The sequence below is a fragment of the Urocitellus parryii genome, chromosome 7 (assembly GCF_045843805.1).
Source record: "Urocitellus parryii isolate mUroPar1 chromosome 7, mUroPar1.hap1, whole genome shotgun sequence".
NCBI classification, from domain to species: Eukaryota; Metazoa; Chordata; class Mammalia; order Rodentia; family Sciuridae; genus Urocitellus; species Urocitellus parryii.
Genome location: NC_135537.1, coordinates 170,452,273 through 170,479,027, shown reverse-complemented (window position 1 = coordinate 170,479,027; position 26,755 = coordinate 170,452,273). Strand labels below are relative to the sequence as shown.

General features: G+C 43.7%; 1 protein-coding gene across 1 annotated transcript in view; it reads left to right on the top strand.

The window, feature by feature from the left end:
• The window catches only part of Pitpnc1 (phosphatidylinositol transfer protein cytoplasmic 1), a 249,957-nt gene that overhangs the window by 116,842 nt on the left and 106,360 nt on the right, over positions 1-26,755 (top strand). The window contains exons 2-4 of the mRNA XM_026402284.2: positions 5,313-5,461; positions 17,462-17,550; positions 18,478-18,485. Coding sequence (XP_026258069.1) covers positions 5,313-5,461; positions 17,462-17,550; positions 18,478-18,485 — 246 coding nt within the window. The remainder of the gene's footprint in view (positions 1-5,312; positions 5,462-17,461; positions 17,551-18,477; positions 18,486-26,755) is intronic.

Here is a 26,755-nt window from a genome sequence, read left to right as displayed (position 1 = left end):
GCTTCTCCAGACACGTTCTATAGTTCTCTCTGGTGCAAATTCTGCAGCACTTTGAAACACACCACTCTATGCACGAGTGGGAAAAATCTGAATCCCCATGATGTTATTTGACTATGGAGATAATTATTTGGGGTAGCTATTCTGATAGCTCACATGGAGGCTCAGCTTGCAGTGTGGAGCTGTCTCTAATCATGATTGCCTGTAATGATGATTACCCAAACTCTGGAATTATAACAATAGATTTTACAAAGTGAGAGCCTAATTGCTCCTGCATTCCATATGTGATCACAGATTAAGCAACTTTGATCTTTCAGTCAGACTTTTGTTACTCAACTTCTGAAATAGCAAAGTTCAGAGGCATGACTTTCTGACAACCCCCATCTTTTTAAATCATAGTGATTTAAATCAGACTTGTTAAATCAATTCACCTGTGAAAGATATAAGGCCCAAAGACAGGTGGAGTAGAAAGAGTATTATTGACCTGTGGTGCACAGATCCCAGCTCTGTTGTGTAGAAACTACAGAAAGTCTTTGACTTCTCTAAGACTTAGTTTCCTCAATTGTAGAGATCTACCTGGCTGAATCATTGTATTAGAAATGAATACAAAACACTTAATCAGTACCTCTTGCTAATGGGCAGTCACTAAAGTTATGCAATGCTGTCATCATCATCATCATCATCATCAATTCTGTTACCAAGTCTGAGGTCTTCAGAACCCTCTGCGTCTTTGGATTTTGAGGCCTTCCTTCAACATACAAGTTTGTTTGCAGTAGTGATCAGAGATGTGGTATTTTTACTCAGTTAAGGATGGAACCTTGTAAGACATTAGTACAAAAAAGGCAAAAAGAAATAGGCCTCCTAGCTGGGCACTGTGGTACATGTCTGTAATCCCAGCGACTCAGAGGCTGAGGCTGGAGATGGCAAGTTTGAGGCTAGCCTCAACAATTTAGCGAGGTCCTAAGCTGTTATGTCAGATTCGTGGGACCCCCAATAGACCTCCAGGAGCCGAATCCGATGCAATCACACAAGAGTCTTTATTGCAAGCTCGAGCCTGGACTCACAACCGTTCCGACGCAGCAGTCCCAGGGAGTGAGTCTCCCGGTCCTTTGTTCAGTGAGATTTTCTAGGTTTTTGAGGGGGATACTCTATGCGCCACAACATCACACAGCAAATCATTCCATACCGCAGGAAAGTCAAACAACAACTCTTAACATTGATTAGCACATTCACTGGTGGGAACAAGTTGGGAAGGGGTGATTGGTTAGTACAAGAGGGGGATTCCTTTGAACTGACTGGTTTAGGCCACGAGGGGTGTACGTGCTAAACTACATGGTTTCCCAACATGTTATCAACCACCATAAACTACTTGGGGGTCATCTGGCATTCCAGGTATTTTCCATGTTTCATGCTGATTGGAGGTTGCTAGGGGGGTTGCTATGGGTCCTAACCTAGCCTAACTGACTAGTTAGTTAGGCTGGAGCCTCATACCTCTCCTGTTATTTACAGAAAAACAACTCAGCAGGGTGGGTATGTGCCTGGGAGTGCTCTGGGGTTTTTTCCAAGGACAAGGGTCACGCCCCCTTCCTTGGATAGGCTTTGCTCTGAGGTAGAGGCTGGTTTCTCAAAAATGGAGTCACATTAGTTTCTCAAAGCAACTTAGTGAGACCCTGTCTCAAAATAAAAAGAATAAAAATGGCTGTAGATGTGGCTCAGTGGTAAAGATCCTCTGGGTTCATTTCCCAGTACCAATGGTGGCAGGGGGGTGGGTATGTGTGGGTAAAGAATAGGCCATCCTAAAGAAGGGACACTCCAGCCTGAGCAAGCACTGACGAATTCCCCCACCGTCCTCTGCCTCGGGATTCAGCACTGAATTCCCCCTTATTCAAACACTCGATGCTGAATGTAGTTCTAGAATGCTCTGGGATTTGGCATTTTTAGGAGGATCCTCAGTGATGTAGAAAACAAGTGGTTTCGGGGCCAAACTGTTTGCTGATTATGTCTGCGAATCAATTTGTGCTTTAAAAACAAAACAACATCATAAACTGCTTCTGGATGGCCCAGCTCCAATGACCACAAACAAAGAGCAGAGCCAGCCTGATTTTCTTGGGAGGGACAGAGAGGACAGTCACAGAGCCTTGCCTATCTGGGTGTCTGGGCTTGAGTATCCTGCCAACCCCCGCACCTACAGGTCACCCCCAGACCGATGCTGTCACAGTGAGCTAAGGCTGGCGTCTGCCCTGCGCTGGAGACGCTAGAATGATCCGTGAGGCTGGGCCCTCCACTGGCCACCCGTGAATCAGCCTACACTGCCTCCCTGTTCTGTTCTTGTCCCTGCAGAGCAGGAAGCACTTGAACTGAGCCCAGCCAGGGCTGACTCGCTTCTGGCTAATGGCTTTTCTGTGTCATGTGTTGACCTTGGTACTATACATTTTTTAATATGTGAGTGAGTTGGAGCTTTTGCAGATGGTCTGATGTTGGCCCAGCTCTTCTGTAAACCCCACACACTTGAAGATAGGGACTTTTGGTTAAGGATGTCTGTTCCTGAATCTAGTCTACCCCTTTTAAAAAATTGAGATGAAAGTCACGTAACAGCAGCATCCAGAACTTTCGTAATGTTGGGCTTCCTCCATTGCCATCCAAAACACTTTTATCCCCCCCGCCCAAAGACCCCTTATACCCATTGTACTAATTTTCTAAGGCCGCATGACTAACACCACGTGTTCAGTGGCTTACAACTATAGACGGGTATTATCTCCCAATCCTAGAGGACAGAAGTCTGAAGTCAGGGTGTCAGCAGGGCTGCTGCTTTCTGGAAGCTGTGAAGGAGAGTCTGTTCCTTGTACATGGCCATCATTTCTTCACCTTTCTCTGGCCTCTCTGACTCTGTCCAAATTCCTCTTTTCATAAGAAGGACACCAGTCATGTCGGATTAGGGCCCGTCCTAATAACATTTTAGCTGGATTACCTCTATAAAGACCCTATCTCCACATAAGGTCACATTCTGAGGTTCGGACTTAACCATGTGAACTTTAGGGGACATACTTCAACCCACAATGCCCAGTAAGCAGTTTCAGCATAAGTATGTCATTCTTTTTTATGGCTGAATAATTTTCCATCAAACAAACATATATTTTTTTCAACATCAAGTCCAAAGTACCTGACAGTGAAGGCCATGCCCCTGAGCAGCTGAGCACCCTATTCAGCCTCCTGTTCCTATCAGTGTAAGGTGGGGCGTTGATCTCAAGGTATAGCTCTCAGATCTCCAATCTGTGAGCTTGTTCTTACTGCCCACTTTGAAAGAGCATTATAGTCTTTTTTTTTTCCTTTTCCTTTTTGGGGCCTTTATTTTTGTTTATTTATATTGGCGCTGGAATTAAACCCAGTGCCTCACCCATGCTAGGCAAGCACTCTACCAGTGAGCTACAATTCAGCCCTGAGCATTGTAGTCTTTGGAAGCAAAAGTAAAAGCAGAACTGGACCTCAGGGAAGTCAGGTCAAGCTTTTGATCCTGATCCTAATTCATCTTTAAAATGGATTTGATCTTCCAGTTTCCTCTTCCTGCTCTTATCCTCAGCACTCTCTTCTCCCTGCATCTGCACAAATGCACTCACATTGAAAGCATTTTTAAACACAGACCTTTCTGAAGAGGGGTGTGGCCCAGATGGGAAGCATAGTCCTTAGAGAAGACCCAGCCAGCTCCAGCCCACTCCTGTCGTCATGGTTACTGGGCCTGGTCCCTCAGCCTGGAGCTTCTTCACACTCCCCTCCCTGCACCTGCCTCAGCACGAGAGGGTCCTTCCACCGCGTGTACACTGCTGGCTCATTCATTTCTCTCTTATGCACGTAGGCCTGGGAGATGTCTGGCCAGAGTCCTTTTGAGAACAAACCAGAGTCATCATTAGCTTGCTGCAGACTCAGGCCCCGCTCCCAAGTCTCAGAGTCTTGGTGGCAATGACTTCTGTCTGTGTTACCTCACGCCTCATCTGCAGGAGGGACTGAGCAGGGTCACATCATTCTGCCTCTGACCCTCAACAGACTAGTTTCTCATGCAAACATTGTTTTCCTGCCTCCTGTCTCCTCACCCCATCAAAATAATTTTGTCATTTTGAAAGTGCACTGGGGAGCGAAATGCCTGCTGGCCCCAGCATTTTCAGAGAGGCAGGAAGGAGAGTGAAACATCCTGAAGAATAGAAAATGTTCCTATTGTATGTTTCTCCATTTTGTCATTTTTAGAGTAGGACATGTGGCTTCTGGGACTTGGGCTGGGAGGCCAGGCACCTACAGTGGAGTTGAATGAAAAGGAGTTAAAGATACTGAGGTGGGTTCTCACGTGATGCGCCCTTTTGGAACTTAGGATCTTAGACTTGGTTGCAGCCATTGTTGGCTTGGATATTCGGAGCTTGAAAAAGCTTCCAGGATCCCAGCAGCTTGGGAGGCTGAGGCAGGAGGATCACAAGTCCAAAGCCAGCCTCAACAAGTTAGTGAGACCCTACCTCAAAATGAAAAGGGCTGGAGATGTAACTCAGTGATTAAGCACCTCTGGGTTAAATTCCCAGTACCCGCCCCTCTTCTCCCCTCAAAAAGCTTCCAGGAAGCCAGGCACAGTGGTGCACACTTGTAATTCCAGCAACTCTGGAGGTTGAGGCAGGAGGATCACAAGTTTGAGGCCAGCTTTAGCAATTTAGTGAGGCCCAAAGTAACTTAGTCCCTATCGAAAAATTTTTAAAAAGGGGGGGGGGGGCGGGGATGTGGCTTAGTGGTTAAGCTTCCGTGGGTTTAGTTCCTGAACTGGGGGGAAAAAAAAGTTTCCAGGTGGTGTCCAGTTGCCTGTGAGAACTGCTATGCTAGGGCCTCCAGGAGAGGTGAGCACCTCCAGGGGTAGTAGAGGCACATAATCGTCCACGTCCAGCAATCCTGCTGGTTAGGCAGAAAGCAGGGACAGAAGCAGCACACCCTAGGCAGCCTTTGGCCAAGCCAAATAGGACATCAGCTCCACGTAACCCTTAGGACCAGGATGGAGCGCGAGACTCCTGCACTCCGCTCCCCTGCTGCTGTGGAAGGACTGCCGGCCACCCCCGGGGGCCCTTGCCAAGGTGATGCGGAACACTTGCAGGCACATGCCGTTTCTGCATTCTACTCCAAACTAGTTCTCTTCCCCGCTCCCAGAGAGAAGTCACATTAGGCACGAGTGCCTGCTTTCTTGTCTCGGCAGAAGGTGCTGATGTCATTAGTTGCTCCGGCGCCACGGTGGGAGGGGGATCTGTCAGAGGCAAGCTGGGGGGCTGACCTCTTTGTCTCTGTGTGCTTTGTAGTACAAAATTGGACAGCTGTACATGATCAGCAAGCACAGCCACGAACAGAGTGACCGAGGAGAAGGGGTGGAGGTCGTCCAGAATGAGCCCTTCGAGGACCCTCACCATGGCAATGGGCAGTTCACGGAGAAACGGGTGTATCTCAACAGGTGAGTCACGGCAGTGGGCGATACACACAGGAGGCCCTTTCCCCCGAGCCCGTGGTGCCATTGAGATAAAGGCTGTGAGTGTCCAGGAGAGAAAAGGTCACTTGGAGAGCCATTCACCCACCCTCTAAAGCCAGCAGTCTCATTGCTTCCAAAAACAGACCCCACCCTCCTTGCCTTCTGTGAAATGGACTCCAGCTGCATTTTCACTGGAACTCACCTCTTCCCTTTCCCGCCCTTGGATGACACAAGATGAAATCTGACCTTAGGAATCAAATGACTTAGTCTTGTCCCTTGTTTGGCTTCAACTATAGAAAAAGATGCCTAGAAACTGTAGGGAAAGTCTGAGGGTGGCAGTGGTCTTGATGAGAAGGATTTCTATTTACTGTCAAGCAGCTACTCAGGTGTCCACAAAGAGAAATGACAAAATGAATAGGCACCTATGACCAGAGTGATAGTGAACCCAACTTTTCCCAAGTAGAGGCTGTCACGCTGCATTGGAAAGGAATCAGAAACCATCATTTTCTAATGCAAAAATACCATTTGTTTTGTGAAATGTATTCTTAATCTGGTGGCACAATTGATTATTAGGGCTCGTCTGATCTTATCCACACCCAATACACCCAGCCAGGCCTCCTTCTTCCCTTCACTTCTTTCCTAGGTCACATGAAATACATTGTACTAAAGTTAGCTGTCAACCCCAGCAAACCAGTGTGGTATTAGCTTTTCCACAGCTGACTTTATACCCAGCTGTGGCCTCTCTGGTTGGCCTATTTGTGATTATTCAGAGCCTTTCCAACTTACTCACTGGACAGCACCCCCAGTTTATTCACTGACCCTGTGAATATTCATCCATTCTCCATGACTTGTATGTGCACAAACGATTCTCAGAGGAGCCATATTTGGATTTCACCTTTCCAACATGGACTTCACTCTCTGGCAGGGTGAAGTAGGCCATTCTGCGTTGTACTTTGGGTTCTGTTAGCAGAGCAGGTGGAAGTTCCAGGCCAGTATCTTGGTGGCAATGGCCTGGGGCTGATAAAACCAAAGCCTTTTTATCTGCCCAGAGATGCAGTAGCAGGGAATTCCTGCGTCATAATGAAATGCAAATGAGATCGATCCCATTCATTTATTAGAAGCTGTGAATTCCCAGGATTTGGAACCAGTTCTACCAGCTGTTGATTTACAAGGAATCTCTGAGCTCTGGGTCTGGCCTGAGGATCGCTTCCTTACAGAGACAGATTTCTCTATATGAGGTTTGGCATTCTGCGTGTGGAGGGTGTGAAGCAAATATTGAACAGTTTTCCCCTTTGGGATCACCTCTGTAGAGCAAGAAGAAGTGAAGGAAATGCAGGAAAATAGAAACTATGGAAAATTCCGTTTCTTGGCAGGCGATTACATTCTCTTAAGTTATTGCCTGGGGAATGTTCTCTATGTACCAAAATCAAGAAAAATTTTAGAAACTTTGTAACTTTTGCTGAAACAGAATAAGAAGCATCCAGCTGTCTCTGTCATATCTGTTTTCTCTATCAAAATATATGATATTTACTTTAAAGGAGAGTCATAAACATCAGTAAAAAGGAAATTTGTTATAAATAGAATATGTGGACTTCCAGTAATAGTAACTAAAAAGATTAATGTAGACCCTCCCCCACTTCCTATGACAAACACAGGATGAAATATAACAATATAAAGCTGGACTCAAAACAAAGAAGGGGAAATCCTCAGGTAATAGAGAACGGGGGAGACTTGAACTGCAGTGGGAAGCATACCAGTGAGTGACGAAAAAGCCATGGGACATCAGAATCCAGCGTAGGCCCTGACAACTTGGGGTCAGGGGTGTCATCCCATAAGGGGGCAGGAAATGTGGCCTCAGGCCCACACAAATGGGAAGTTAGAATTGAGAATCGGGCATAAAAATCAATCAAGGACTGAAAGGGGTTACTACCCAGAGATCCACATTGAAAGAACTACTGAAGGATGTACTTAAGTAAGAGGAAACTGAGTTCAGGAAGGAAAGAGTTATCTAGAAGCAATAAATAAATTGGTAAACATTTGAGCAAATATGAATGAGCAGAAAATGTTTTAAAAATACTGACAATGACTAATTGGGGGTATATTTATAGAATCTAAGTAATAGACAACAGAAGATAAAGGTAATTATGGTAACAAAAACACTCTAAGGTGCTAATATTGTTTAGGAATGGCAGAGAAATGTTTATTGATTTAGTCTTTTTAAGGCAGGTAAGTACTCTCAGAATGTAAAGTGAGGGACTAGTAAAACAATAAATAACTTCTGAAAGAAAACATAATCAATCCCTAGAAGGCAAGGGAATTAAAAAGGGAAGCCAGCTGTGGATGTTGCCCAGTGTTAGAGCATTAGCCTTGCAGGCATGTGCCCCTGGATTCAATCTCCGGCATCATAAAATAGATAGAAAGAAAAAAAAAGGTATGCCAAACAGAAAACATATATTTTTGATGTCAAACTAAATAAAAATCTCAGATACTCACTTATTCCATTACCCTTGGAGGTGAGATCATGTGACCTAGTTCTGGCCAATTAAACATAAGGTCTTTCCCCAACTCCCAAGAGAAGGATGTTCAAGGGACTCTCTTTCCTATTCAAGAGGGGTATGATCTTTTAAGAAAGGGAGGAGGACCCTCTCAATTCTTGCAGTTCTGTTTCCCAGTTGATGCCAAGGCCAAAAATATAATCCTTTTAACATAGAGGATCAGTTGCTTATATGATTTCATGCCAGTGTTTTCTTTATTATTTTATAATAAAACAGCCTTCAGGAAAGAAAATGAAGAAAAAAGAGGTGACTCAGGAGGGTGACTTCTGGGAAAATAATTGGTAGAACCTACCACATGAACCTTGATAACAAAACTGAAAAATAATAGGACGAAAAGAAGATTTATAGATGAATCTCAACTAAAAACATGAAATTCCTGTGTAAAACATTAGCAAATCAGAATAATAACAACAAACCATGACTTGCTCAGATTTACCCCTGAAAATAATTTAACATTTAGCCAGGTGTGGTGGAGCATGCATGTAATCTCTATAAAACCTACACGGTTTATTGTACATTGTAAGTTTTAATAAAACTTTAATGAATTATGAGTATGGTGTTGTCTTGCCAACATGATTTGGGAGTCTAAGGTAGAAGGATCACAAGTTCCAGGCCAGCCTCAATAATTTAGTGAGGCCCTAAGCAACTAGCAAGACCCTGTCTCAAAATAAAAAATAAAAAAGGGCTGGAATGTGGCTCAGTGGCCCTGAGTTCAATCCCAGGTACCAAAAATGAAGATAAATTAGTAAACTAACATTTAATAAATCTTTCTGTGTACTTGTCCACAGTAGTCAGGAACAAAATAAGGATCCTTGTTATCACCATTTCTGTCTCGCATGTGAAAGTCCTGGTCAATGCAATAAAACAAGGAAGGAAAGCTGGGGGTGCAGCTCAGTGGTAGAGTGTTGACTCAGCATGTACAATACCCTGGGTTTGATTCCCTAGCCCCCTCACACAAAGCAATAAAAACTTATTAAAGGAAAGGAAGAAACAGAGTTTCAATTGCAGATATGATTGACTAACGGAAATTTCAGACATCCCAGATAGGTTAGCATCATATAGGAATGCAAGATTGCTGAGTATAAATTAATATACAAAAATCAATCAAGACCAGAAGATAGGGATGCCGGAAGAGAGATGTAGGCTCCATTTGTAGGAGATATTTTCAAACACACAAGTCATCTGGGAATGTGGCTGGTGCCTTATAGTCAATTATGCTGTTGTGGGGTTATTCCGGCATAACTGGGACACTCATAGGGTGCCTTCGCAGACTCAAACACCAGACAGGTAGTTAAACACAGTAGATGGCTGGTTCAGTGGACAATCTGGAAGACCCTTCAGAACTCTCTACATTCAGAGTATTCAATAGACATTATCCTGACTCTCGCTCAGCATACACAAGTAACCACAGAGGCAGAAGAAAAAAGAAGTATTTTTAGTTTCCTTTATACGTCTAAACTGGGTCCATCATTTTATAATCAAAAAGGCTTTTGACTTTTTTCAGAGAGAATAGGCATACATTTTAGCACCAGGGAGACTATGATTTAGCAATAGAGAAAGAATAATGGCAGGACTATGAATTAATAAGATGAATTCCTGTAATCATAAAACCAAAGCTATTACTTGGAAGTCACAACTTAGTGCCTCCTCAAACTAACTCCTGTCCTGCACACAAAGTTGTTTGACTACCATGTTGGCAAGACAACACCATACTCATAATTCATTAAAGTTTTATTAAAACTTACAATGTACAATAAGTCGTTCAGGTGTTATAGGGAAGCCCTTAATGAAGTAAGAACAATCCTATCTCCTGATTGAGGTAGGGTCCAAGGATACCTGGTTCCCACATTCATGAGTCTACCTGTCCATCTTATGAGTGTTCATAGGAGAGCAGGTCCTAAGAATGGACTGGCAGTAGCTAAGATGTTCCCAGTACCCCACTTAATAATTCACATTATTAAATATAGTCTCCTATGGACCTGAATTCATGAGCTGGCTAAGTGAATGGATCTATATGTGAAGTCAAATCGCATTTACAAACTGCTCTGTTACCCAAGGTCACGGTTAGAGGCACTGGAAACATTCAAAGACTGTGTAATCATGACCTACTCTCCAGTTAATGTGGAAAGAAGAAAATTGCACAAAGGGGAGTTAGATTCAACAATAATTATTATCAAGCAAAGCCCAAACATCTGTGTTCTCTTTGGCTGTAGCATAAGTTACTTAAGCTGAAAAAGCAGAAATAGAGACTGTCTTCTAAGCAGAAAGAGTATTTCATGGAATAATATTAGGGACCCACAGAATTTTCTGGAGGCAAAAGAATGGGCAGGAATCCAATGGCTCCAGAGGGCCAAGAGCGCCGTGATGACTGCCATCTCCAACTACAACCAGACTGCTTCCTTCTGCCACCTCTGCTGCCTCCAGCCATCACCACCACAGTTCTGTGGCTGTACCCCTATTGCCCCTTTGTTCTCTCTATCCCTTGTTTCAAAATTTCAAATATAAGCATCCTGTGGGTTTACAGACCCAGCCCTGATGACCAATAGCAGGGAAAAGAACTTCCAGACTGTTTTCCAAAGGCACTAGACCTTTTATTTATTTGTTTATTTATTTTATTATTATTTTTTAATTATAGTTGGACACAATACCTTTATTTCACTTATTTATTTTTATGTGGTGCTGAGGATCGAACCCAGGGTCCTGCACGTGCGAGGCGAGTGCCCTACCGCTGAGCCACAACCCCAGCCCTGGCCCTTTTATATTTCTACTAGCAACACATGAAGGTTTCACTTTTCCCACATAGTAGGTGAAGCTGGCTATCGTGTGTCTCTTTGATCATAGCCCATCCGGTTGGGTGTGAAGCGGTATCTGGTGGTTGTTTGTTTGTTTTTAATTTTTATCGATGTTGATGTCCTTTATTTTATTCATTTATTTGTATGTGGTGCTGAAAATCAAATCCCAGTGCCTCACACATGCTAGGCAGGCGCTCTACCACAGAGCCATGACACCAGCCCAGTGTTTTAATTTGTAATTCTCTAATGATGAATAATGCTGAGCATCTCTTGTATATATATATTGGCCATTTGCATATCTTCATTTGAGCTGTCTATTCAAATCCTTTGCCCATTTTATAAGTGTGTCAAATGTGCCTTTAAAACGACATGCATCTCTCACATTTCCCAGGGACTGTGGAGTTGCTCTGCCCTCCAGCACTTCCTACAGCATCTGATACTTGGATGGGTGCACCATACACTTCGGTGGTTGCCTAATACATTTAGTACATTAGCACTAACGCATCGTCCATTTACATGGAGTCTAATACAGAAGTACATTTGGTAGTTGTCCTTGGGTCTTTGATCCAGTTCAGTTGACCAAATAAGTGGTCTTTCTTGTCTTATCTTCAAAACTCCTGGTTTCAGTTGACATCCAGAAAAAGGAGGCCAGGCTTAGAATAGTGATTCTAAATAAAACTGTCACCCAGAAACACATGATGGAGGACTTTTCTTTTGTCACCTTTTGTTTTCATTCCATCCAAAGCATCTCTCCAGTCCCTTCCCAATGAAGCCCATGGTGGGAGAAGGGAGCGGAGCATGGGAGGAAAGATAGAGCCTATTTTTAGGCTTGTTTTTTAGTCATGAGTGTCGTGTTCCTCACCACCACGGCTGCTGGATTATTAGGCTGTGCTGGCAGCTGCCAGTCAGGGAGCCTTGCCAGCTTCTAATGGTGATCCCGACTAATGCCTCAATTGATTTGCACGGGGAGAATAGCATTCCCCCCACTCCGTGCCCTTACCTTCCACGGCAATCTCTCCTGGCCTCTGGTGATTTGGTAGCAGAAGATAAAGCTTCTAGAAGTCATGGATCCTTTTTGACAGGGCATGCAAAGCCACCAGCTGGTCCTTTTACCTAACAGCACAGTGGTGGAACTTTGCTGCCATGGCTCTGTGCTCTCAATCCCATTTCTTCTTCCTATCCTATCAGCAGATTCTACCAACTCTGCTGAGAAAATCAATGCCATTTCCCAGATTCCCCAAAGTCAGCTTAATGCTTAGAGCTCATGTGGCTTTGGGAGAGGCCCCTGCTCAGGTGGTGGAGAGAGTGTCCCAGTAAGAGGATCTGGCCTGATAGCTTGTTTCCATGCTAACTTCAAAGAAGATTCTTAGTCAGAAGAAGATTCATAGTCCTTTCTCACTTCTGGATATATAATCTTCATTCTTTGAAAAAATACTCATGGAGTACCTTTCTAGATGCTGGGGATGCTACAATGAACAGAACAAAGGTCCTTGCCCAGGTGGGACTTGCACTGTAGGTGGGAGTAGCCAAGAGTGCACTACAGCCACAACAGAGAACATTCTAGATTTTACATTATTAATATAATTAGCATATAAGGAGATATATATGTATATACATACATATGTACACACACACACACACACACACACACACACACATATATGAAGGTGAGAGTGCTATGGAAGTACTAGAGTGTGTGAAGGGCTTACTCCTTTCATACCTCTCAGTCCAAGCTATTCTGTTCTGTTACCATCTCAATACTTAAGAACACTCCAGAAGTTTTTCTGGTGCCAGGCCTCCTCTTCCTCTGCTTCCTCAAGTACTCTCACAGGAAGTTATAGAGATGGAAAGTTTTGGCCTGATTGGGATCTTAGAGGGCATCCAGCTAAGCATTTCCCACCTTGGCTCTGCCTCACCCCTGAAAGATGATGTTGACATGAGTGACTGTTTCCTGGGAGCTCTCCAGCCCGCTGACCACATTACCCTAGTGCCATTCAAGCAGAGCCTTCAAAGAATCTGCATGACACAGGCCTCCTTTCCCCAAACCTAACCCAGAGTTTAAGTTGGTGGGGTCTGTGTCCAAGTGCAAGGAACTTTGTTTCTGGGCAGTTCCTGTGGATGAAGCACAGCAGCTTAGCCTTCTGCAGGTGATGGCTGTGGTCCCGAAACTCTGCTCATCTCCTTATTGCTATGTAAACAATTACATTAAGAGCACAAGTGAAAGACCAGCCAGAACGACCATCTAGAAGAGTAAGTGAATGAATTCGAATAGCTGAAGAAGAAATTCAGAGACCTCAGAAATCACTGTTCGTACAACTGGATAAGGGCCATCGATGATTATCAAATCATTGTCAAATGTCAAATTTCACCACAAAGAAGAAATGAAAGGTCAGAATATTCCTCCTGGATCAGAGGGAAATGAGGATACAGGGTAGTGGGGTCCCATTTAAAATGAACTCCTGTCATTTGAACATAATCTCAGTGCAGGAAGAGACAGGATTTAGGTTTAGGTGTCTGTTTAGGAGAAAATCCCCGGTCTGACTTTTCTGCTGGGAATATTTAAGTTTCAGATTGCCAGTTAAGACTGTCACAATTCTGAGTCTTGTTGAGAAAATGAAATTAGATTCCATTTAGACCACATTTAGCCTAATGATGTTCACTACCTCCTGGATCAGGTCCCAAGTGAGCATATACTGCAATGTGAGATTAGATCCGAGGGGAAACTTTGAGACAATCTGGATTGTAAACACCAGAAGATTCTGATGGACCTTTATACTTTATTCCCAGAAGGTCTGAGAAGCAGCTAAACACCTTCAACCTGAGGCCAGTTCAGAACCCACCTTCCCCAGGCCTTCTCGTCTGGTCAGTTGTGATATAGGGAACCTTGGAACTACATGAGAGGAGAAACAGTGTACCAAGTTCCTCAGTCTTGCTTCTGTTGAATTTGGAGCCTGGTAACTATTTGTTATGGTTATCATGGGGGGAGACAAAAATACCCACTATTAAGAACCAGGACTCTAGGGTGACTATGTGTCCCAATTTGCCTGGGACTGAGTGATCTTCTGGCACATGGGAATTTCGGGGCTAAACCCAGGAAAGTCCCAGGTAAGCCAGGATGAGTTGGCCACCTGGCTGGATTATGTTCTCTGTCATACTAAAGAAAGTAAGAAAACCAAACACTTTGAAGTCTGTCTGAGAGGCATTGACAGAGCCATCTTAGGGGAATATGAAGCAGTTGAATATCATGTCACAGTAGCATGTGTTCAGATTCTAGAAAAGCTTTAGAATTTAAATGTCTCTAAGTCCCGAGTGTTGGAGAGGTGGCCCATTGGGAAATTTGGTCCTGGCCTGAGCATGGATTAAGGACTTGACTCAAATTTGCCGTCTTTCTAGAAGAGAGGCTTTTGTTTGACATCTGGTAGTGAGTATGAATGACAGGCTTTTTCTTAGAATTGACAGTGTACATCGTGAAAGTGACAGCAACAGTGAGAACTAATTTAATTCCGTTTTCCTTTGCAGGTCCTCATAAATCACTGCTGCAGGGGAAAATAAGTTTTACTTTCTCAGACATAAATGATTCAAATAATGATGTGTTCTGCGGGAAGGGGGACGGAAAGGAGGTCTGTTAGTGGGCTTAGAGATACTGAAATAGCATTGTGTTAGTCAGCTTTTTGTCACTATAACAAATACCTGAGACAATGAACTTATAAAGCGTTCAGGTTTATTTTGGCTTACAGTGTTAAAGGTTCTAGTTCATGATCAGGCAGACCTATTGCTTTTAGGCCTCTGTTGGAGGTTTCATGTGACAATATGGGAAAGGAGAGCTCATGGCAGAGCAAACTACTCACCTCATGGCCAGGAAGCAAAAGAGGAAGAGGAAATAGCTGGGATACCCAAATCCCTTTTGAAAGACATGTCCCTAATGACCCTCCAAAATGTCCAATCACCTCCCAATAGCACCACCCTAGGGACCAAGCCTTTAACACATGGGACCATTTAACATACAAACTATAGCAAACATCACAGAACTTGTTGCAAACAAGTGGTCCCAACCTGCTGTACTTGACCCAGTAAATGTCTTATACCAGAAGGGTTTCCTCTCCAGACATACAAAATCCTAGCAGCCATCTTGGCTGGATACTTGTGTTTTTTAGGGCATCTCACTGGAAAAGGTGATTGACAGTAGTTTGGCCTATCCTGCATGAGTTAGTGGTTGCACAGCTAAAATGAAGTTTCTAGATTCTGGAGTCATGACTGTTTTGCAAATAGGAAAGGTCTCAGCGTGAATGGAAAATTGTCATTGGTTTCATCTTCCTTCCAGAAAATGACTGTTACTTAGGAAAGTGGTTCTGTTGGGAGGCTTTTTAAATGCTAGAGAGAATGAATTATGGAGGGAGAAGGCACCTAGGCCCCCAGAGTGCTACACAGGAGGAGCCTAGTGCATTTGAGGAGAAGTGAAGCAGAGATGGAACCTCTCTGCACAAGAGAATTGTGGGAGCAGGCTCTGGGCTTGAAAGAGACATATGCACTTCATCTAAGCTAAAAAATGGCTTGCTTACTTTGAGAAGAATCTCCAACCCTGTTTCAGTCCATTAAAAGCATAAAAGCATATGTGCCCAAGACTCGAATCTGCATCTCCCTACACATTCATTGGCGCATCACTCTGGGGTGTGGGCACAAACAGAAAGGACCCCAGGGGAAGTCTTGCTCAAGACTATTTCCTGCAAGCAAGCCTGTGGGATTTTCCCACTCGGTGTCAACCTCAGTTGCCCTCCAGAGTCACTGATGGAATCAGTCATCAGCAAAAGCTATAAAAACCCCTGCCAGGGAGCAGCCCATCCTTTGAGAAGCAGAATATAAGGTAAATGAGCAGTTACTGTGGAGACGATTTTATGGGAGTGAGAAATTCTGCATTAGAGAAGCAAGAAGTGTCAGGTGGATTTTAAAGCAGCTTTGTTGTCTCTTGCAGCCCACCTGAGACCCAGGGCTGTGGGCTGACACTCACCCATCTGTTTCAACCCTGATCAACAGCCCAGAGCTCTGAGTTAGGTCCAGCCCACCATTGAAAATACACATTTGTCTTTTCAAAAGCTGGGCCTGGCTACTGTCAGAAAATAAGAGAAACAATTTGAGAAGACACACAAGGTACACAGTATTTGACAGGCCCTTGTTGTCATTTAGTTTTCACATCCAAGAGGGGTTTGGGATTTGGGGCTCGACTGGTCTGATGTCCTCCCTTTCCTGGTTTTATCAGCTTGGGATTCAGAACTGCTTCTTGATGCTCTTTACCGCCAACACGCAGCCCTCAGGGGCTGAGCATCCACGTCATCTCCCTAGGTCTGATCCACTGTGAGATGTTAGCATCCCAGACATTGCCGTAGGCACTGGAACAGGAAAGAAGCAGAAAAATCCCGGATGTGTGGCTGTGCAGGGAGGGGGATAGAATCATGTAGATTAGTTTAAAAACTAGATTGCCTTAGAAGTTTCTTAAATATTATAAGGATGTTTGAGGAATTCTCTGGCCCTGTGCTACACTGTAGGGCTGGCCCCTCAAGGGAAACACAACAGAAGTTAATTAGTCTTGCGTTTACAAAAGACCTTAGGACCTTGTGCCTTTTGGGGATGTGTTTTTGGAAGTGACTGTCCAGGCCCTTGCTCCAAATGAATGACTCTGTCGTTGGATTAATTTCCTGGTGCTGACACAACAAATTTCTACAAACGAAGTGGCTTAAAACAATATAAATTTATCCTCTCCGAGTTCTGGGGGCCAGAAGTCTGAAATCGAGGTGATGGAAGTGTTGGAGTGCTTGGGGACTCTGCAGGGCATCTGTTCCATGCCCTCGGCCGGTTTCTGCTGTCTGCAGCAGTCCTTGACGTCCCTGGGCCTGCAGCTGCCCCACTCTGCTTTCTGCTGCCATCTTCACATGGCCTTCCCCTCTGGGTGTCGGAGTCTCAAATTTCCTCCTTCTTTCTCCTATAAGGATTCTAGTAATTAGAGTTTGACTAACCCAATGCAAATTTATTTCATCTTGAGATCCTTAACTTAATTACATCTGCAAAGACCCTGCTTTTATATGAGATCATGGTCACAGTACGAGTTTACTGCATCATTTTGAGGGACGCCATTCAACCAACTATAGCCATCAAGCGGTGATGTTTTGTTTTCTTCATGTCTCCAAGTTTCTCGCCTCTATTGCTTTTGCCCATTTTTGAAAGGCCACTCTTACAAGTTGCTGGGTTGAAGCTGGCCTCTGTTTCCCCCACTTTGGGCTTAAACATCCCCGTAGACCACTTCCTCCACAGCACCCTAAGAGACCAAGGCCGGTTGGCTGACTTCTCCAAACGTGGCACCTCCCAGGCTCCAAACTCTCCAATCAAAGAAGCAGGGTTTGCAGCCCTAGGAGCCTCCCTCCTCCAAATGAGGCTATAGCCTCCTGCCTTTATGCATTTTGAGAGAACATGAGTATGCACAGGAAATGCTCAGCCACAGATAAAAGCGCAGGGATAGGGAAGTGAAGGGCATAGAGAGAAGAGATGCTTGAGAATCCCTGATTTCTCTAGCAATTTATCCAGAAAGATCAGTAACGTGGCCAGGTTCTGAACAGGCTCTAATATCTTTTTTTTTTCTTTCCTCTTAGCAAACTACCAAGTTGGGCTAGAGCTGTTGTCCCAAAAATATTTTATGTGACAGAGAAGGCTTGGAACTATTATCCCTACACAATTACAGGTAAGTCCTTAGCACAAGCAGTATGCCACATGTGGTAAATGCCAGGACACAGCAGTAGTGGAATTTCACTGAGTTAGAACCGATAATCCATACAGGGCTGGCAGGGGGGCGGGGTTCGGCTAAGCCATTCCATCTTCCTCCCGGGAGTGACTGTAATAAACAGCCATCGACAAGGGAGGTGAAGACCTAGTCCTAGTCTCTTGAGGTTTTATTATTCCTATTTCTCCCTGTGATTCATCTCTAAAGTGGTTTATTTTGGCTTGTTTGAATTACCAATTGATTATAATTTGTGTAAGAATTTCTTTTGTGTCTTTCTGCTCCCAGTGACTCCCTTTGTTATTGGAATAAAATATGAAAATCTTTAAGATCACTTTCCTCCTAGAGAAGTGCTTATAAACTCTCTGTACTGAATACTGAACCAGAAACCATGCCCCCCCCCCCAAATCTAGGTTTGGTTCCTGTTCTTGAATACACCAAATTCCAAGATGCCTTTTGCACATTCTTATAACAAGCTCTTTGTACTGGTTATAAAAGCTACTTTTCCACTTAGAAGATTTCCTTTGTGGTTAATGAAATGCTTTACTAGAATTATTAGTCTTTAATTCTGCTTGTAGAATGCCAACTCTTGGGTTTTTAATTAGCCACAAACCTATAGGCTAATTGAATCTTGTCTTCCTGTTCTTATCTGCCCAGCCACAACCTATTAAAATAGTTTCAGAACAGAAATGGAGACATTAGTATTTATGAAAATCTAATTTTGGGAAGGTTTCTTTACTACATTTTAATAATTATAGTTCATTTTTAATAATTATAATTATAACTCTGTATTTGTTAGTTCTGTGGTGTATGTTACACATAAATATGATCTAAATCACTCTTATCTTTTTTTTTCTTTTCCCTTTTCTTCAAATGAATATCTGGAATCAGAATACACAGTAAGTATCATTAATTTTTTTAAAATATCCAATGATCAGTGGAGTAATTGGAACATTCCTTGTATTTGTCTTATCAATGTGATAGTTTTTTTAAAAGGAATAATTCTGAATCAGAAATATTTAAGCAAAGACATGTTACATAGTTTATATGTAATGCAACAATTCGAATGTTCTTATTTGTTCAAGAATGTACCTGGATAGTCACTTTATAATTAACTTTTGAAGTACCTGGATAGTCACTTTGTATAATTAACTTTTGCTTATAATTTTTAAATGACTTGACTGCTTTGTTGGGGATACATTCACTATCATAGAAGAATAGTTTCTAGCAACATGGTATTAAGGGATTTGAGGAATTATTAGGAGGTGGAGCTTTTATACTGGAAAACTTCAAAATGGAAAGATATATGTGTAAACGGTTACCCTCAGAGATCTGGAGTGGACAGTTTCTGTGGCTTGAAAAATATCTTCCTGCCCTAAGTTTCTCGAGTCATTATATACACTAAAAGAGAAAGAGAGAGACCCCATATTATTGTGTTGTGATATTTTCAAATGGATCATTTTCCCCAGTGGTATACCATCAGGCTGTCATAACAAGAAAATGGTTAATTGAATTGTGATAAAAGGTTTTTTTTTTTTTTTTTTAAATTTCAATCCAAACAACCAAAGGAAAGACAGATGGTAAAAGAAATAGAGGGAAATGATTCACCATGCCCTTAGTATGGGCATGGTACCTGGCGCATAGTAGGTGCTCAATAAATCATATGGTCTGACAGAGTGAGTGCATGAATGAATGATAGATACACAGGTTCGGAGGGCTGACAGGTGCTATGGAGTCATCTATACAAAGAGTATCAAAGTTTTTCATACATTTAAATTTATTTCATCCAAAGGACTATTGGTAATTATATCCCCTTATACTTAAGTATTAAAATCTTGTCTTTTATGAAATGATAGAATATATATAGTGGTTTTTTGCCCAAATTAGGGGACTACTGCTCTCTCTTCTCTTTTTTTCTAAAATTTGGAAAATCCCTCCTTTCTAGAGCAATTAGCAGAAGGCTTTAGTGGCCTGACATAAGGGTTGGAAAACATTTTCTGTAGAGGGTTGTATCATCAACAATTTCTGCTGAGTGGGCCATACAGTTTCTATCATAGCAGCAGCAGCCGTAGACAACATGTAAGCCACTTGGCATGGTCATGCCCACCCAGGCAGTGGGCCAAGTTTGGCCCCAGGTCTAAGGCAGAGAAGGCTGTCAGCACACTGTCTATGGCACAGGCAGCCTGATGCTTCCCTGCATCAGGACCTCCAGATCTGCTGTCTGTAGCCATTGCATAATCGTCAAGAAATAGACTTTGGAATGGGCTGAATCCTGTCTCCAGTGCCATTGAGGGCTGTGTAGATTATCTTCCTTTAAGCCCCCATTTCCTTACTTGTATGTGAAGAAATGCAATAACTATCTCATAAGGAGGATGTAAAGTTACATTACGTAATTCCTTGAAAACTTAGCCTGGTGTTCAATGCATGGTAAATATTCAACACAAGACGTCCTTAAAAATGGAATCTCTACAGGAGTATAAATGGTGTTAGATTTTTGTCACTGTGACCAAAATACCTCATAAGAATGTACTATATAAAGGACTGAGATTCAGGAAAAAGAGTGAATACATGGCTCTGGACAATGCCAAGGCAGTACTCTGGGCCAGCCTCCATTACTATAAACCTTGGTCACTTCTGAGGACTTCTGAGGGGCTTGTGGTCTTTACTTCTTTCCAACTTCTGTCCCAGAGTATTCCTGTACCTGTAATCAGACTTTCATTTATTATTATTTTTATTGTAGTACTGAAGATTGAACCCTGGGCCTCACACATGCTAGCAAGTGTTCTACCACTGAGCTACATTCCCAGCCCTACTTATTTTATTTTGAGACAGGGTCTCACTAAGTTGCTGAGACTGGCCTCAAACTTATGATCCTCCTGCCTCAGCCTCCCCAGTAGCTGGAATTACAGGCATGTGCCACTGGGTCCAGATAATTAGACTTTTAAAGATAAATAATTTTTTAAAAATTCCTTTTGGAGAAAGTTTGGGATCAAAACATACAAAGAGGAAGTTAGTTCCAGTTGTACCATCTCATACTCACTCTTTTCTATTGACTCAAAATATTATCTGGCCTCTTTTGTCTGCTTTCTCATAATCCTGCCCCTATTTTTACAACCTCTTTCCCAGTTCAATCGTCTGTGTATTTCCATCTGAGGTTAACTGTCATTTATTAAGTACCCGTGATATGTAGAACATCGTGGCATCATTGAGGAAAGTCCTCCTGCCCCTTGGGGTCCCAGTCCAGTGGGAAATAGCTGGACATTCCAGTCAAAGCCTGGGATCATCAGCAAGTCATGGGGTTTATGGGAACCAAGAGGCTACTCGGCTGGGGGCAGGCTGGCAACAGACCTGTCCACCGGGCTGGACAAACTCCAGGCTGAGCTGCCAGCAGAGGTCCTGAATGGAGGGCAGAAGAGTCGTTCTGGGGAATCCCGCCAGACAAGCAGAGCCAAGTGAAAGCAAGGCCCTGGGTTGAGGCCGAGGCTTTGGGTCTCAGGCACAGGGCTCTGGTCCCCAAGGCAGGATGCATCTGTGTTAGGTATGTCATCTAATCACGTGGTGCTGGGAGAGTTGATAAACAGAAATAGAGAATGTTGTTGGTGGGACTGCAAATCAGTATAACCACTCTGGAAAGCGGTATGGAGATTCCCCAAAACACTAGGAATGGAACCACCATGTGCCCCAGGTATCCCACTCCTCAGTTTATACCCAAAGGAGTTAAAATCAGCATGCTACAGTGACACAGCCACGTGAGTATTTATAGCAGCTCCATTCACAATAGCTATGCTATGGAACCAACCAGGTGCCCTTCAACAGATGAATAGATAAAGTGTGGTGTACGTACACAGTGGAATATTATTCAGCCATAAAGAAGAATGACTTTATAACATTGGCCAGTATTGGATGGACCTGGAAATATCATGCTAAGTGAAATAAGCCAATCCCCAAAAGCCAAAGGTTGAATGTTCTCTCTGATATGTGGAAACTAATCCAAAATAAGGGGGAGGGAAGAATAGAAGTTCAGTGGATTAGACAACGGGGAATGGAGGGGAAGGAAGGGGGATAGGAAAAGGAAAGACACTGGAATGAATCTGACATAACTTTCCTATGTACACATATAAATACTCTCTCCCATGTTCGTGCAGGTGACGGAAATGCAGTCCCCCTTGTTGGAATGGGCTGACTGCGAAATAAAAGCTAAGAAAAATAGAACGGCGAAAGAACCATAGGATACAGACGACATGTTTAGAAAGCGGGGGCAGGATGGGCTGGCCAATCTTAGGGATCGAGCTTCCTCACTGATAAAAGCAACATGGAGGCCACACTTGCTGTATTTGTATCAGGGGACATCAAAGGCAGGGATAAGGTTTTAAGGGCAGAGTCTTGCTTCACCCATCTCAGGTGCTGTGTGGGATCTCTGGCAGAGCCTGAGGGGGAAGTTCACCTGCATCAGGTGGTCAGTCCCTGTGGGGGTGCCACGGGACGTTCCCCTCCTTAGGCTACGATGAGCAACATAGTCCACACAGCCCATGGATGGCTCGTGACAGAATACGCCACAGTGAACCTCACCACATGTACATCCACAAGACTGGATCCTAATTAGAATAAGATATATTCCAAGCGTGTACTCTATTAAAATGGTTTCTACTGTCATGGATAACAAAAAGAACAAATAAAAAAAATTTAAAAATAGAAAGTGTTTAGCTAAATTTAAATGTCCAGATAAACAGTAAGTCATTTTTTAGCATAAGTATGTCCCAAATATTGCACAGGACATAGTTACACTAGAAGACTGTCGTCTTATTTTATCTGGCCACCCGATGGATAAGAGGCAGCCATGTGGCAGAACTAGTCTTAGAGACCCAAGTATAGTCATCACGCTATGAGAATCCGCCGACTCGGGAGGGCCAAGGGAAGAGAAGGGATAGGAACCGTAGGAGCCAGGAAGCTGCCCTGCAGTTGGCATGCACAGTAAGTCAGATGCCCTGTGGGAACAACTGGCAGGGGTCTCCTGCCTCGGTTGGGATTGATTCAGGAAGTGGATTTATGGGGCCGAGTTGGGAGAAGTTAAACCGAATCAGATGAACTCATAACTGTCAGTGTTTCGAGGAAAACCAGGGCCACATTAAGTGTCCTGGTTGAGGCACAGAGAACTGTAGAAAGGAGAGAAGTGCCATCTGGTGAAGTGTGGTAAGATTCCCAGGAGCAGGAGGCGTTTCGGTGACTGGAGGGATTAGCAAAGCCCCACTGCAGACACCTGCCGCCCTCTGTCAGCTCGGGCTGATAGCAAAATACTATAGACTGGGGGCTTAAACTACGAGACACTTACTTCTCACATTTCTGGAGGCTGGGAGTTCCAGATGGAGGTGCAGGTCAGTTCGTTCCTGGTGAGGGGTCTCTGCATTCTCACATGGTGAGGAGAGAAAGCAAGCTTTCGGTGTTTTTCTTCTCAGGGTACTAATCCCTTCATCTGAACCTCATTAGCTCCCCCAGGCCCATCTTTGGGTCACGCTGGGGGGTCAGGTTCCGTCCCTAGCATGCCCACTCCAGCCCAGGAGGCAGGTGCTGGATCCTGGCCACCTAAAGGGCAGATCGTGGAGCTTGGAATGTCAGGTCAAGGTCTAGATCCGGTTCTCCTCAGGGACTCCACATTGTTGCTGACTAGTTTGCTTTTATTTTCCATCCCAAATAGAGGACAGCTTTTCTTTCCCCACTCCCCAGGACTAGGGATCTGGATTTTTCTCTGTCTGCCCCAGGTTTCTTCCTTCAGGCTTACAGAGCACATTTTGAAGCTGCAGCCCCCCGACTCAGACTCAGCTGTGTTCTCACACTGCCCACCACAGCCTGGGCTACAGAGCCCACCCTGTGCTCTGAGTCCAGGTCTGCGCCCAGGATTGATGACAGATGCTTTCAATGGCCTTCATCTTCCTTGTTTTAAGTGCATTTTAATTGAGCTCTTTATCCCCCAATCCTTTAATCCTAAATTCATCTTTTTGATGTCTTTCTCAATCTCCTTATTTCCTGCTCTCCACCCAAAAGAAAAACTTCTCCAATGCCAGATTCACAAGTAGGGTCACTGTGCCCTTCCTTTCTCAGAGAGGCAGCCCCAGGGTTCTGAGAACTCTTGACCAGTGTCTCTGCCAGAGCGCTAGTGTGCCTGCACCTGGGATCACGAGGTCTGCATCTGACTGTCCAGCCTGTTACTTAGACCTGGTACTGCCCCCATTTGTGACAAAACCCAGGCTAGTGAACTTTGTACTTAGGGTCATCTAGGACTTTGACATTTTCCTCATTATCAAGGCAGAAAAGCTTTTTCATCATTGTGAGTGGTTGTGTGTGTGTTTAGAATTCTGTGGAAATGCCATTTGGCCAGGAAGTGGAAAAATATCTTTAACCTGATTAAGGGAAAAATCTCAATTATATAGTAAACAAAGAAGAACACAAGAACAAGTTTTCCAGAAGACTGACCATTTAACCAGTGTATCAAAACTTGCAGACTCTCCTGAAGTTTGAAAAGGCACAAAGCAAGTTGCCCAAGGAGACTAGCTGCCTTCCAAAGTAAGTGCCTTTGTTTTCTACTAGAGCTTAAAAAAAAAAAAAGAAAAGAAAAGAAAATTTCTCTTGAAGATGAACATAACTCAGTGGTATCAATTTAGCCTCAGTAGTAACAAAGAAGAAAGGATTTTTTTCTCTTTTGTAGGAATTTGAAGACCTCGGTTATAGTGAGTTGATAACAGTGACCTAGAATGTATATATACATTGCTTCATGACCACTCCTCTCCATCACATTTTATCCTTTATTAAGAATCCATGGAGAGCTGGGCACGGTGGCACATGCCTGTATACTCTGCAGTTTGGGAGGCTGAGATAGGAGGATCCCAAGTTCAAAGCCAGCGTCAACAAAAGCAAGCCGCTGAGCAACTCAGTGAGACCCTGTCTCTAAATAAAATACAAAGTAGGGCTGGGGATGTTGGTCAGTGGTTCAATGGTTGAGTGCCCCTGAGTTCAATCCCCAGTATCCCCCCCAAAAAAAAAAATTCCATGGAAGCCAGATGCAGTGGAGCATGCCTATAATCCCAGCAGCTTAGAAGTCTGAGGCAAGAGGATTGTGAGTTCAAAGCCAGTCTCAGCAACTTAGGAAGGCCCTAAGCAACTCAGCAAGACCCTGTCTCTAAATAAAATATTTTTGAAAAAGGGGCTGGGGATGTGGCTCAATGGTGAACCATCCCTGGGTTCAATCCCTAATACCAAAAAGGGAAAAAGAAAAAAAAAAGAATCCACGGAAGAGGCAAGGACAAAGGGGATACACCTTCCCATTAGTTAAAATGGTGACCGTTCTGCAGGGAGAGAAGGCCATGAGGAAGAGTCCACTGTCACCCAACACTTTCATTATTTAGACAACACAAGTAGGAAAAGAAAATTGTAAGAGCGCAGGGAGGATGAAATGACTAATGAGAGCCTCAAAGAGCATTAAGCTGCCATGAGAGATGGTATTGTTGAGGGCTGGTTTAGACAAGCCTGGGGAAGAGGGCAAAAGCTGTTCACAGTTGAGAACCTGTCATCAGTCACCCAGTGTAAACTCAGGTTATCTTCCCAGCAGTGGCAGTAGGGAGATTGGAGTATTTTTCTGGAAGCAGTGAACTGTCTTGGGTGGGAATTTCACTTACAATCTGGGCCTCGTGAGCTTCCCCAGTAACCCAAGGAGATATAGACCGATGACCTCCATTCTTCGGCCCTCTCTCTCCCTTCTTAAGCCTCCTCTCCCTGACCTTCCAACCAAAGAGTAGTTGTAGCTACTAAATTGTATTAACTAGGAAATCAGTGATAAGTCCAGGGAAGAATACATTTATTTATCATCCCAGGCTGATTAGAGAACCATCTGGCCATCTCCAAGTGTCCCTTCTGTGGGGCATGGAGATACAAGTTAGCTGATTAGGAAATAACTTGTATCTACATCACAACTAGCTCTAATATCCAATTTTGTACTTGATTTTTGGGACAAGGGAAAGTTTCATTTCCTTAGGAACAGGGCCATATAAGCAGGGACATGTTAGGGAACAGCCCTGCAGTTGAGGGCACTGAAGAGGACCCTCATGGAGAAGATGATAGAGAATTTGGACGGAAGTAAGCTAGAACCATTTGTAACTACCATTTATGGTGGTACTCAGCCAATTAAGTAAGGGAGGGGACATACAGAGTCAACAGATTTTATTCTTCCAGGGCTTCTCCAAGCCTTACTAGCTAAAGTGCACTCTGGATCTCCAAAGGGAACTGTGGTATGCAATATTTCCCACATGTATTTATTTATTTAGTTAGTTAGTTAGTTATAGGTAGACACAATATCTTTATTTCATTTTTATGCAGTGCTGAGGATTGAACCCAGCGCCTTACACGTGGCAGCCAAGCACTCTACCACTGAGCCACAGCCACAGCCCCTCCCACACTTATTTATCCATGAATTTTGAATAAACATGCATAGATTTTGCAAAATCAGCCTTTTAAAATGTACGGGAGTTCCAGAAACTTCCCTTAGGACCAGGGCCCACTAAAGAAGCCAATAGACCAATTCTATTTCAGTAAATATTATCCTTTTGTAAATCTTATTTATATGTTACCTGAAGGTTATTATTATTCAAACAACAAAGTTTTTTGAAGAATGCCAACAGTAATGAAAATGTTTTGTTGTTTTAGAATCAGGTGACACAGAACACGTAAGTTCCTTTTCAAGCAAAGTCACTTGTGTTAAGGCGCACAGCAAAGGCAGCAGGACACTAGGATACAGGGATTTGATGCATTCAGTGATGTTTCTGTGTTAGTCAGTGTTCTGTCACTATAACAAATTCCCTGGGGTGATGAGCTTTTTAAGAGAAGAAGTTTATTTTGGCTCACTAGGTTGGAGGTTTCAGTCCGTGATGATTGGCCCTGTCTCTAGACCTGTGGTGAGATAGCACATCATGGCTGGAGTGCATGGGGGCTGAGCAAAACTGCTAACCTGATGACTGCGATGTGAAAGAGGAAGGAAGAGACCTGGAGCCCACTCTCTCCTTTGTGGGCACTCCACCCTCCAGTGACCTAAGGTCTTCTCATGAGGCCTCCCCAACAGGTCACCTACCTCCCAAAAGCCCCACTTTGGGGACCAATCCTTTTAACATGGGAACCTGAAAAGCAG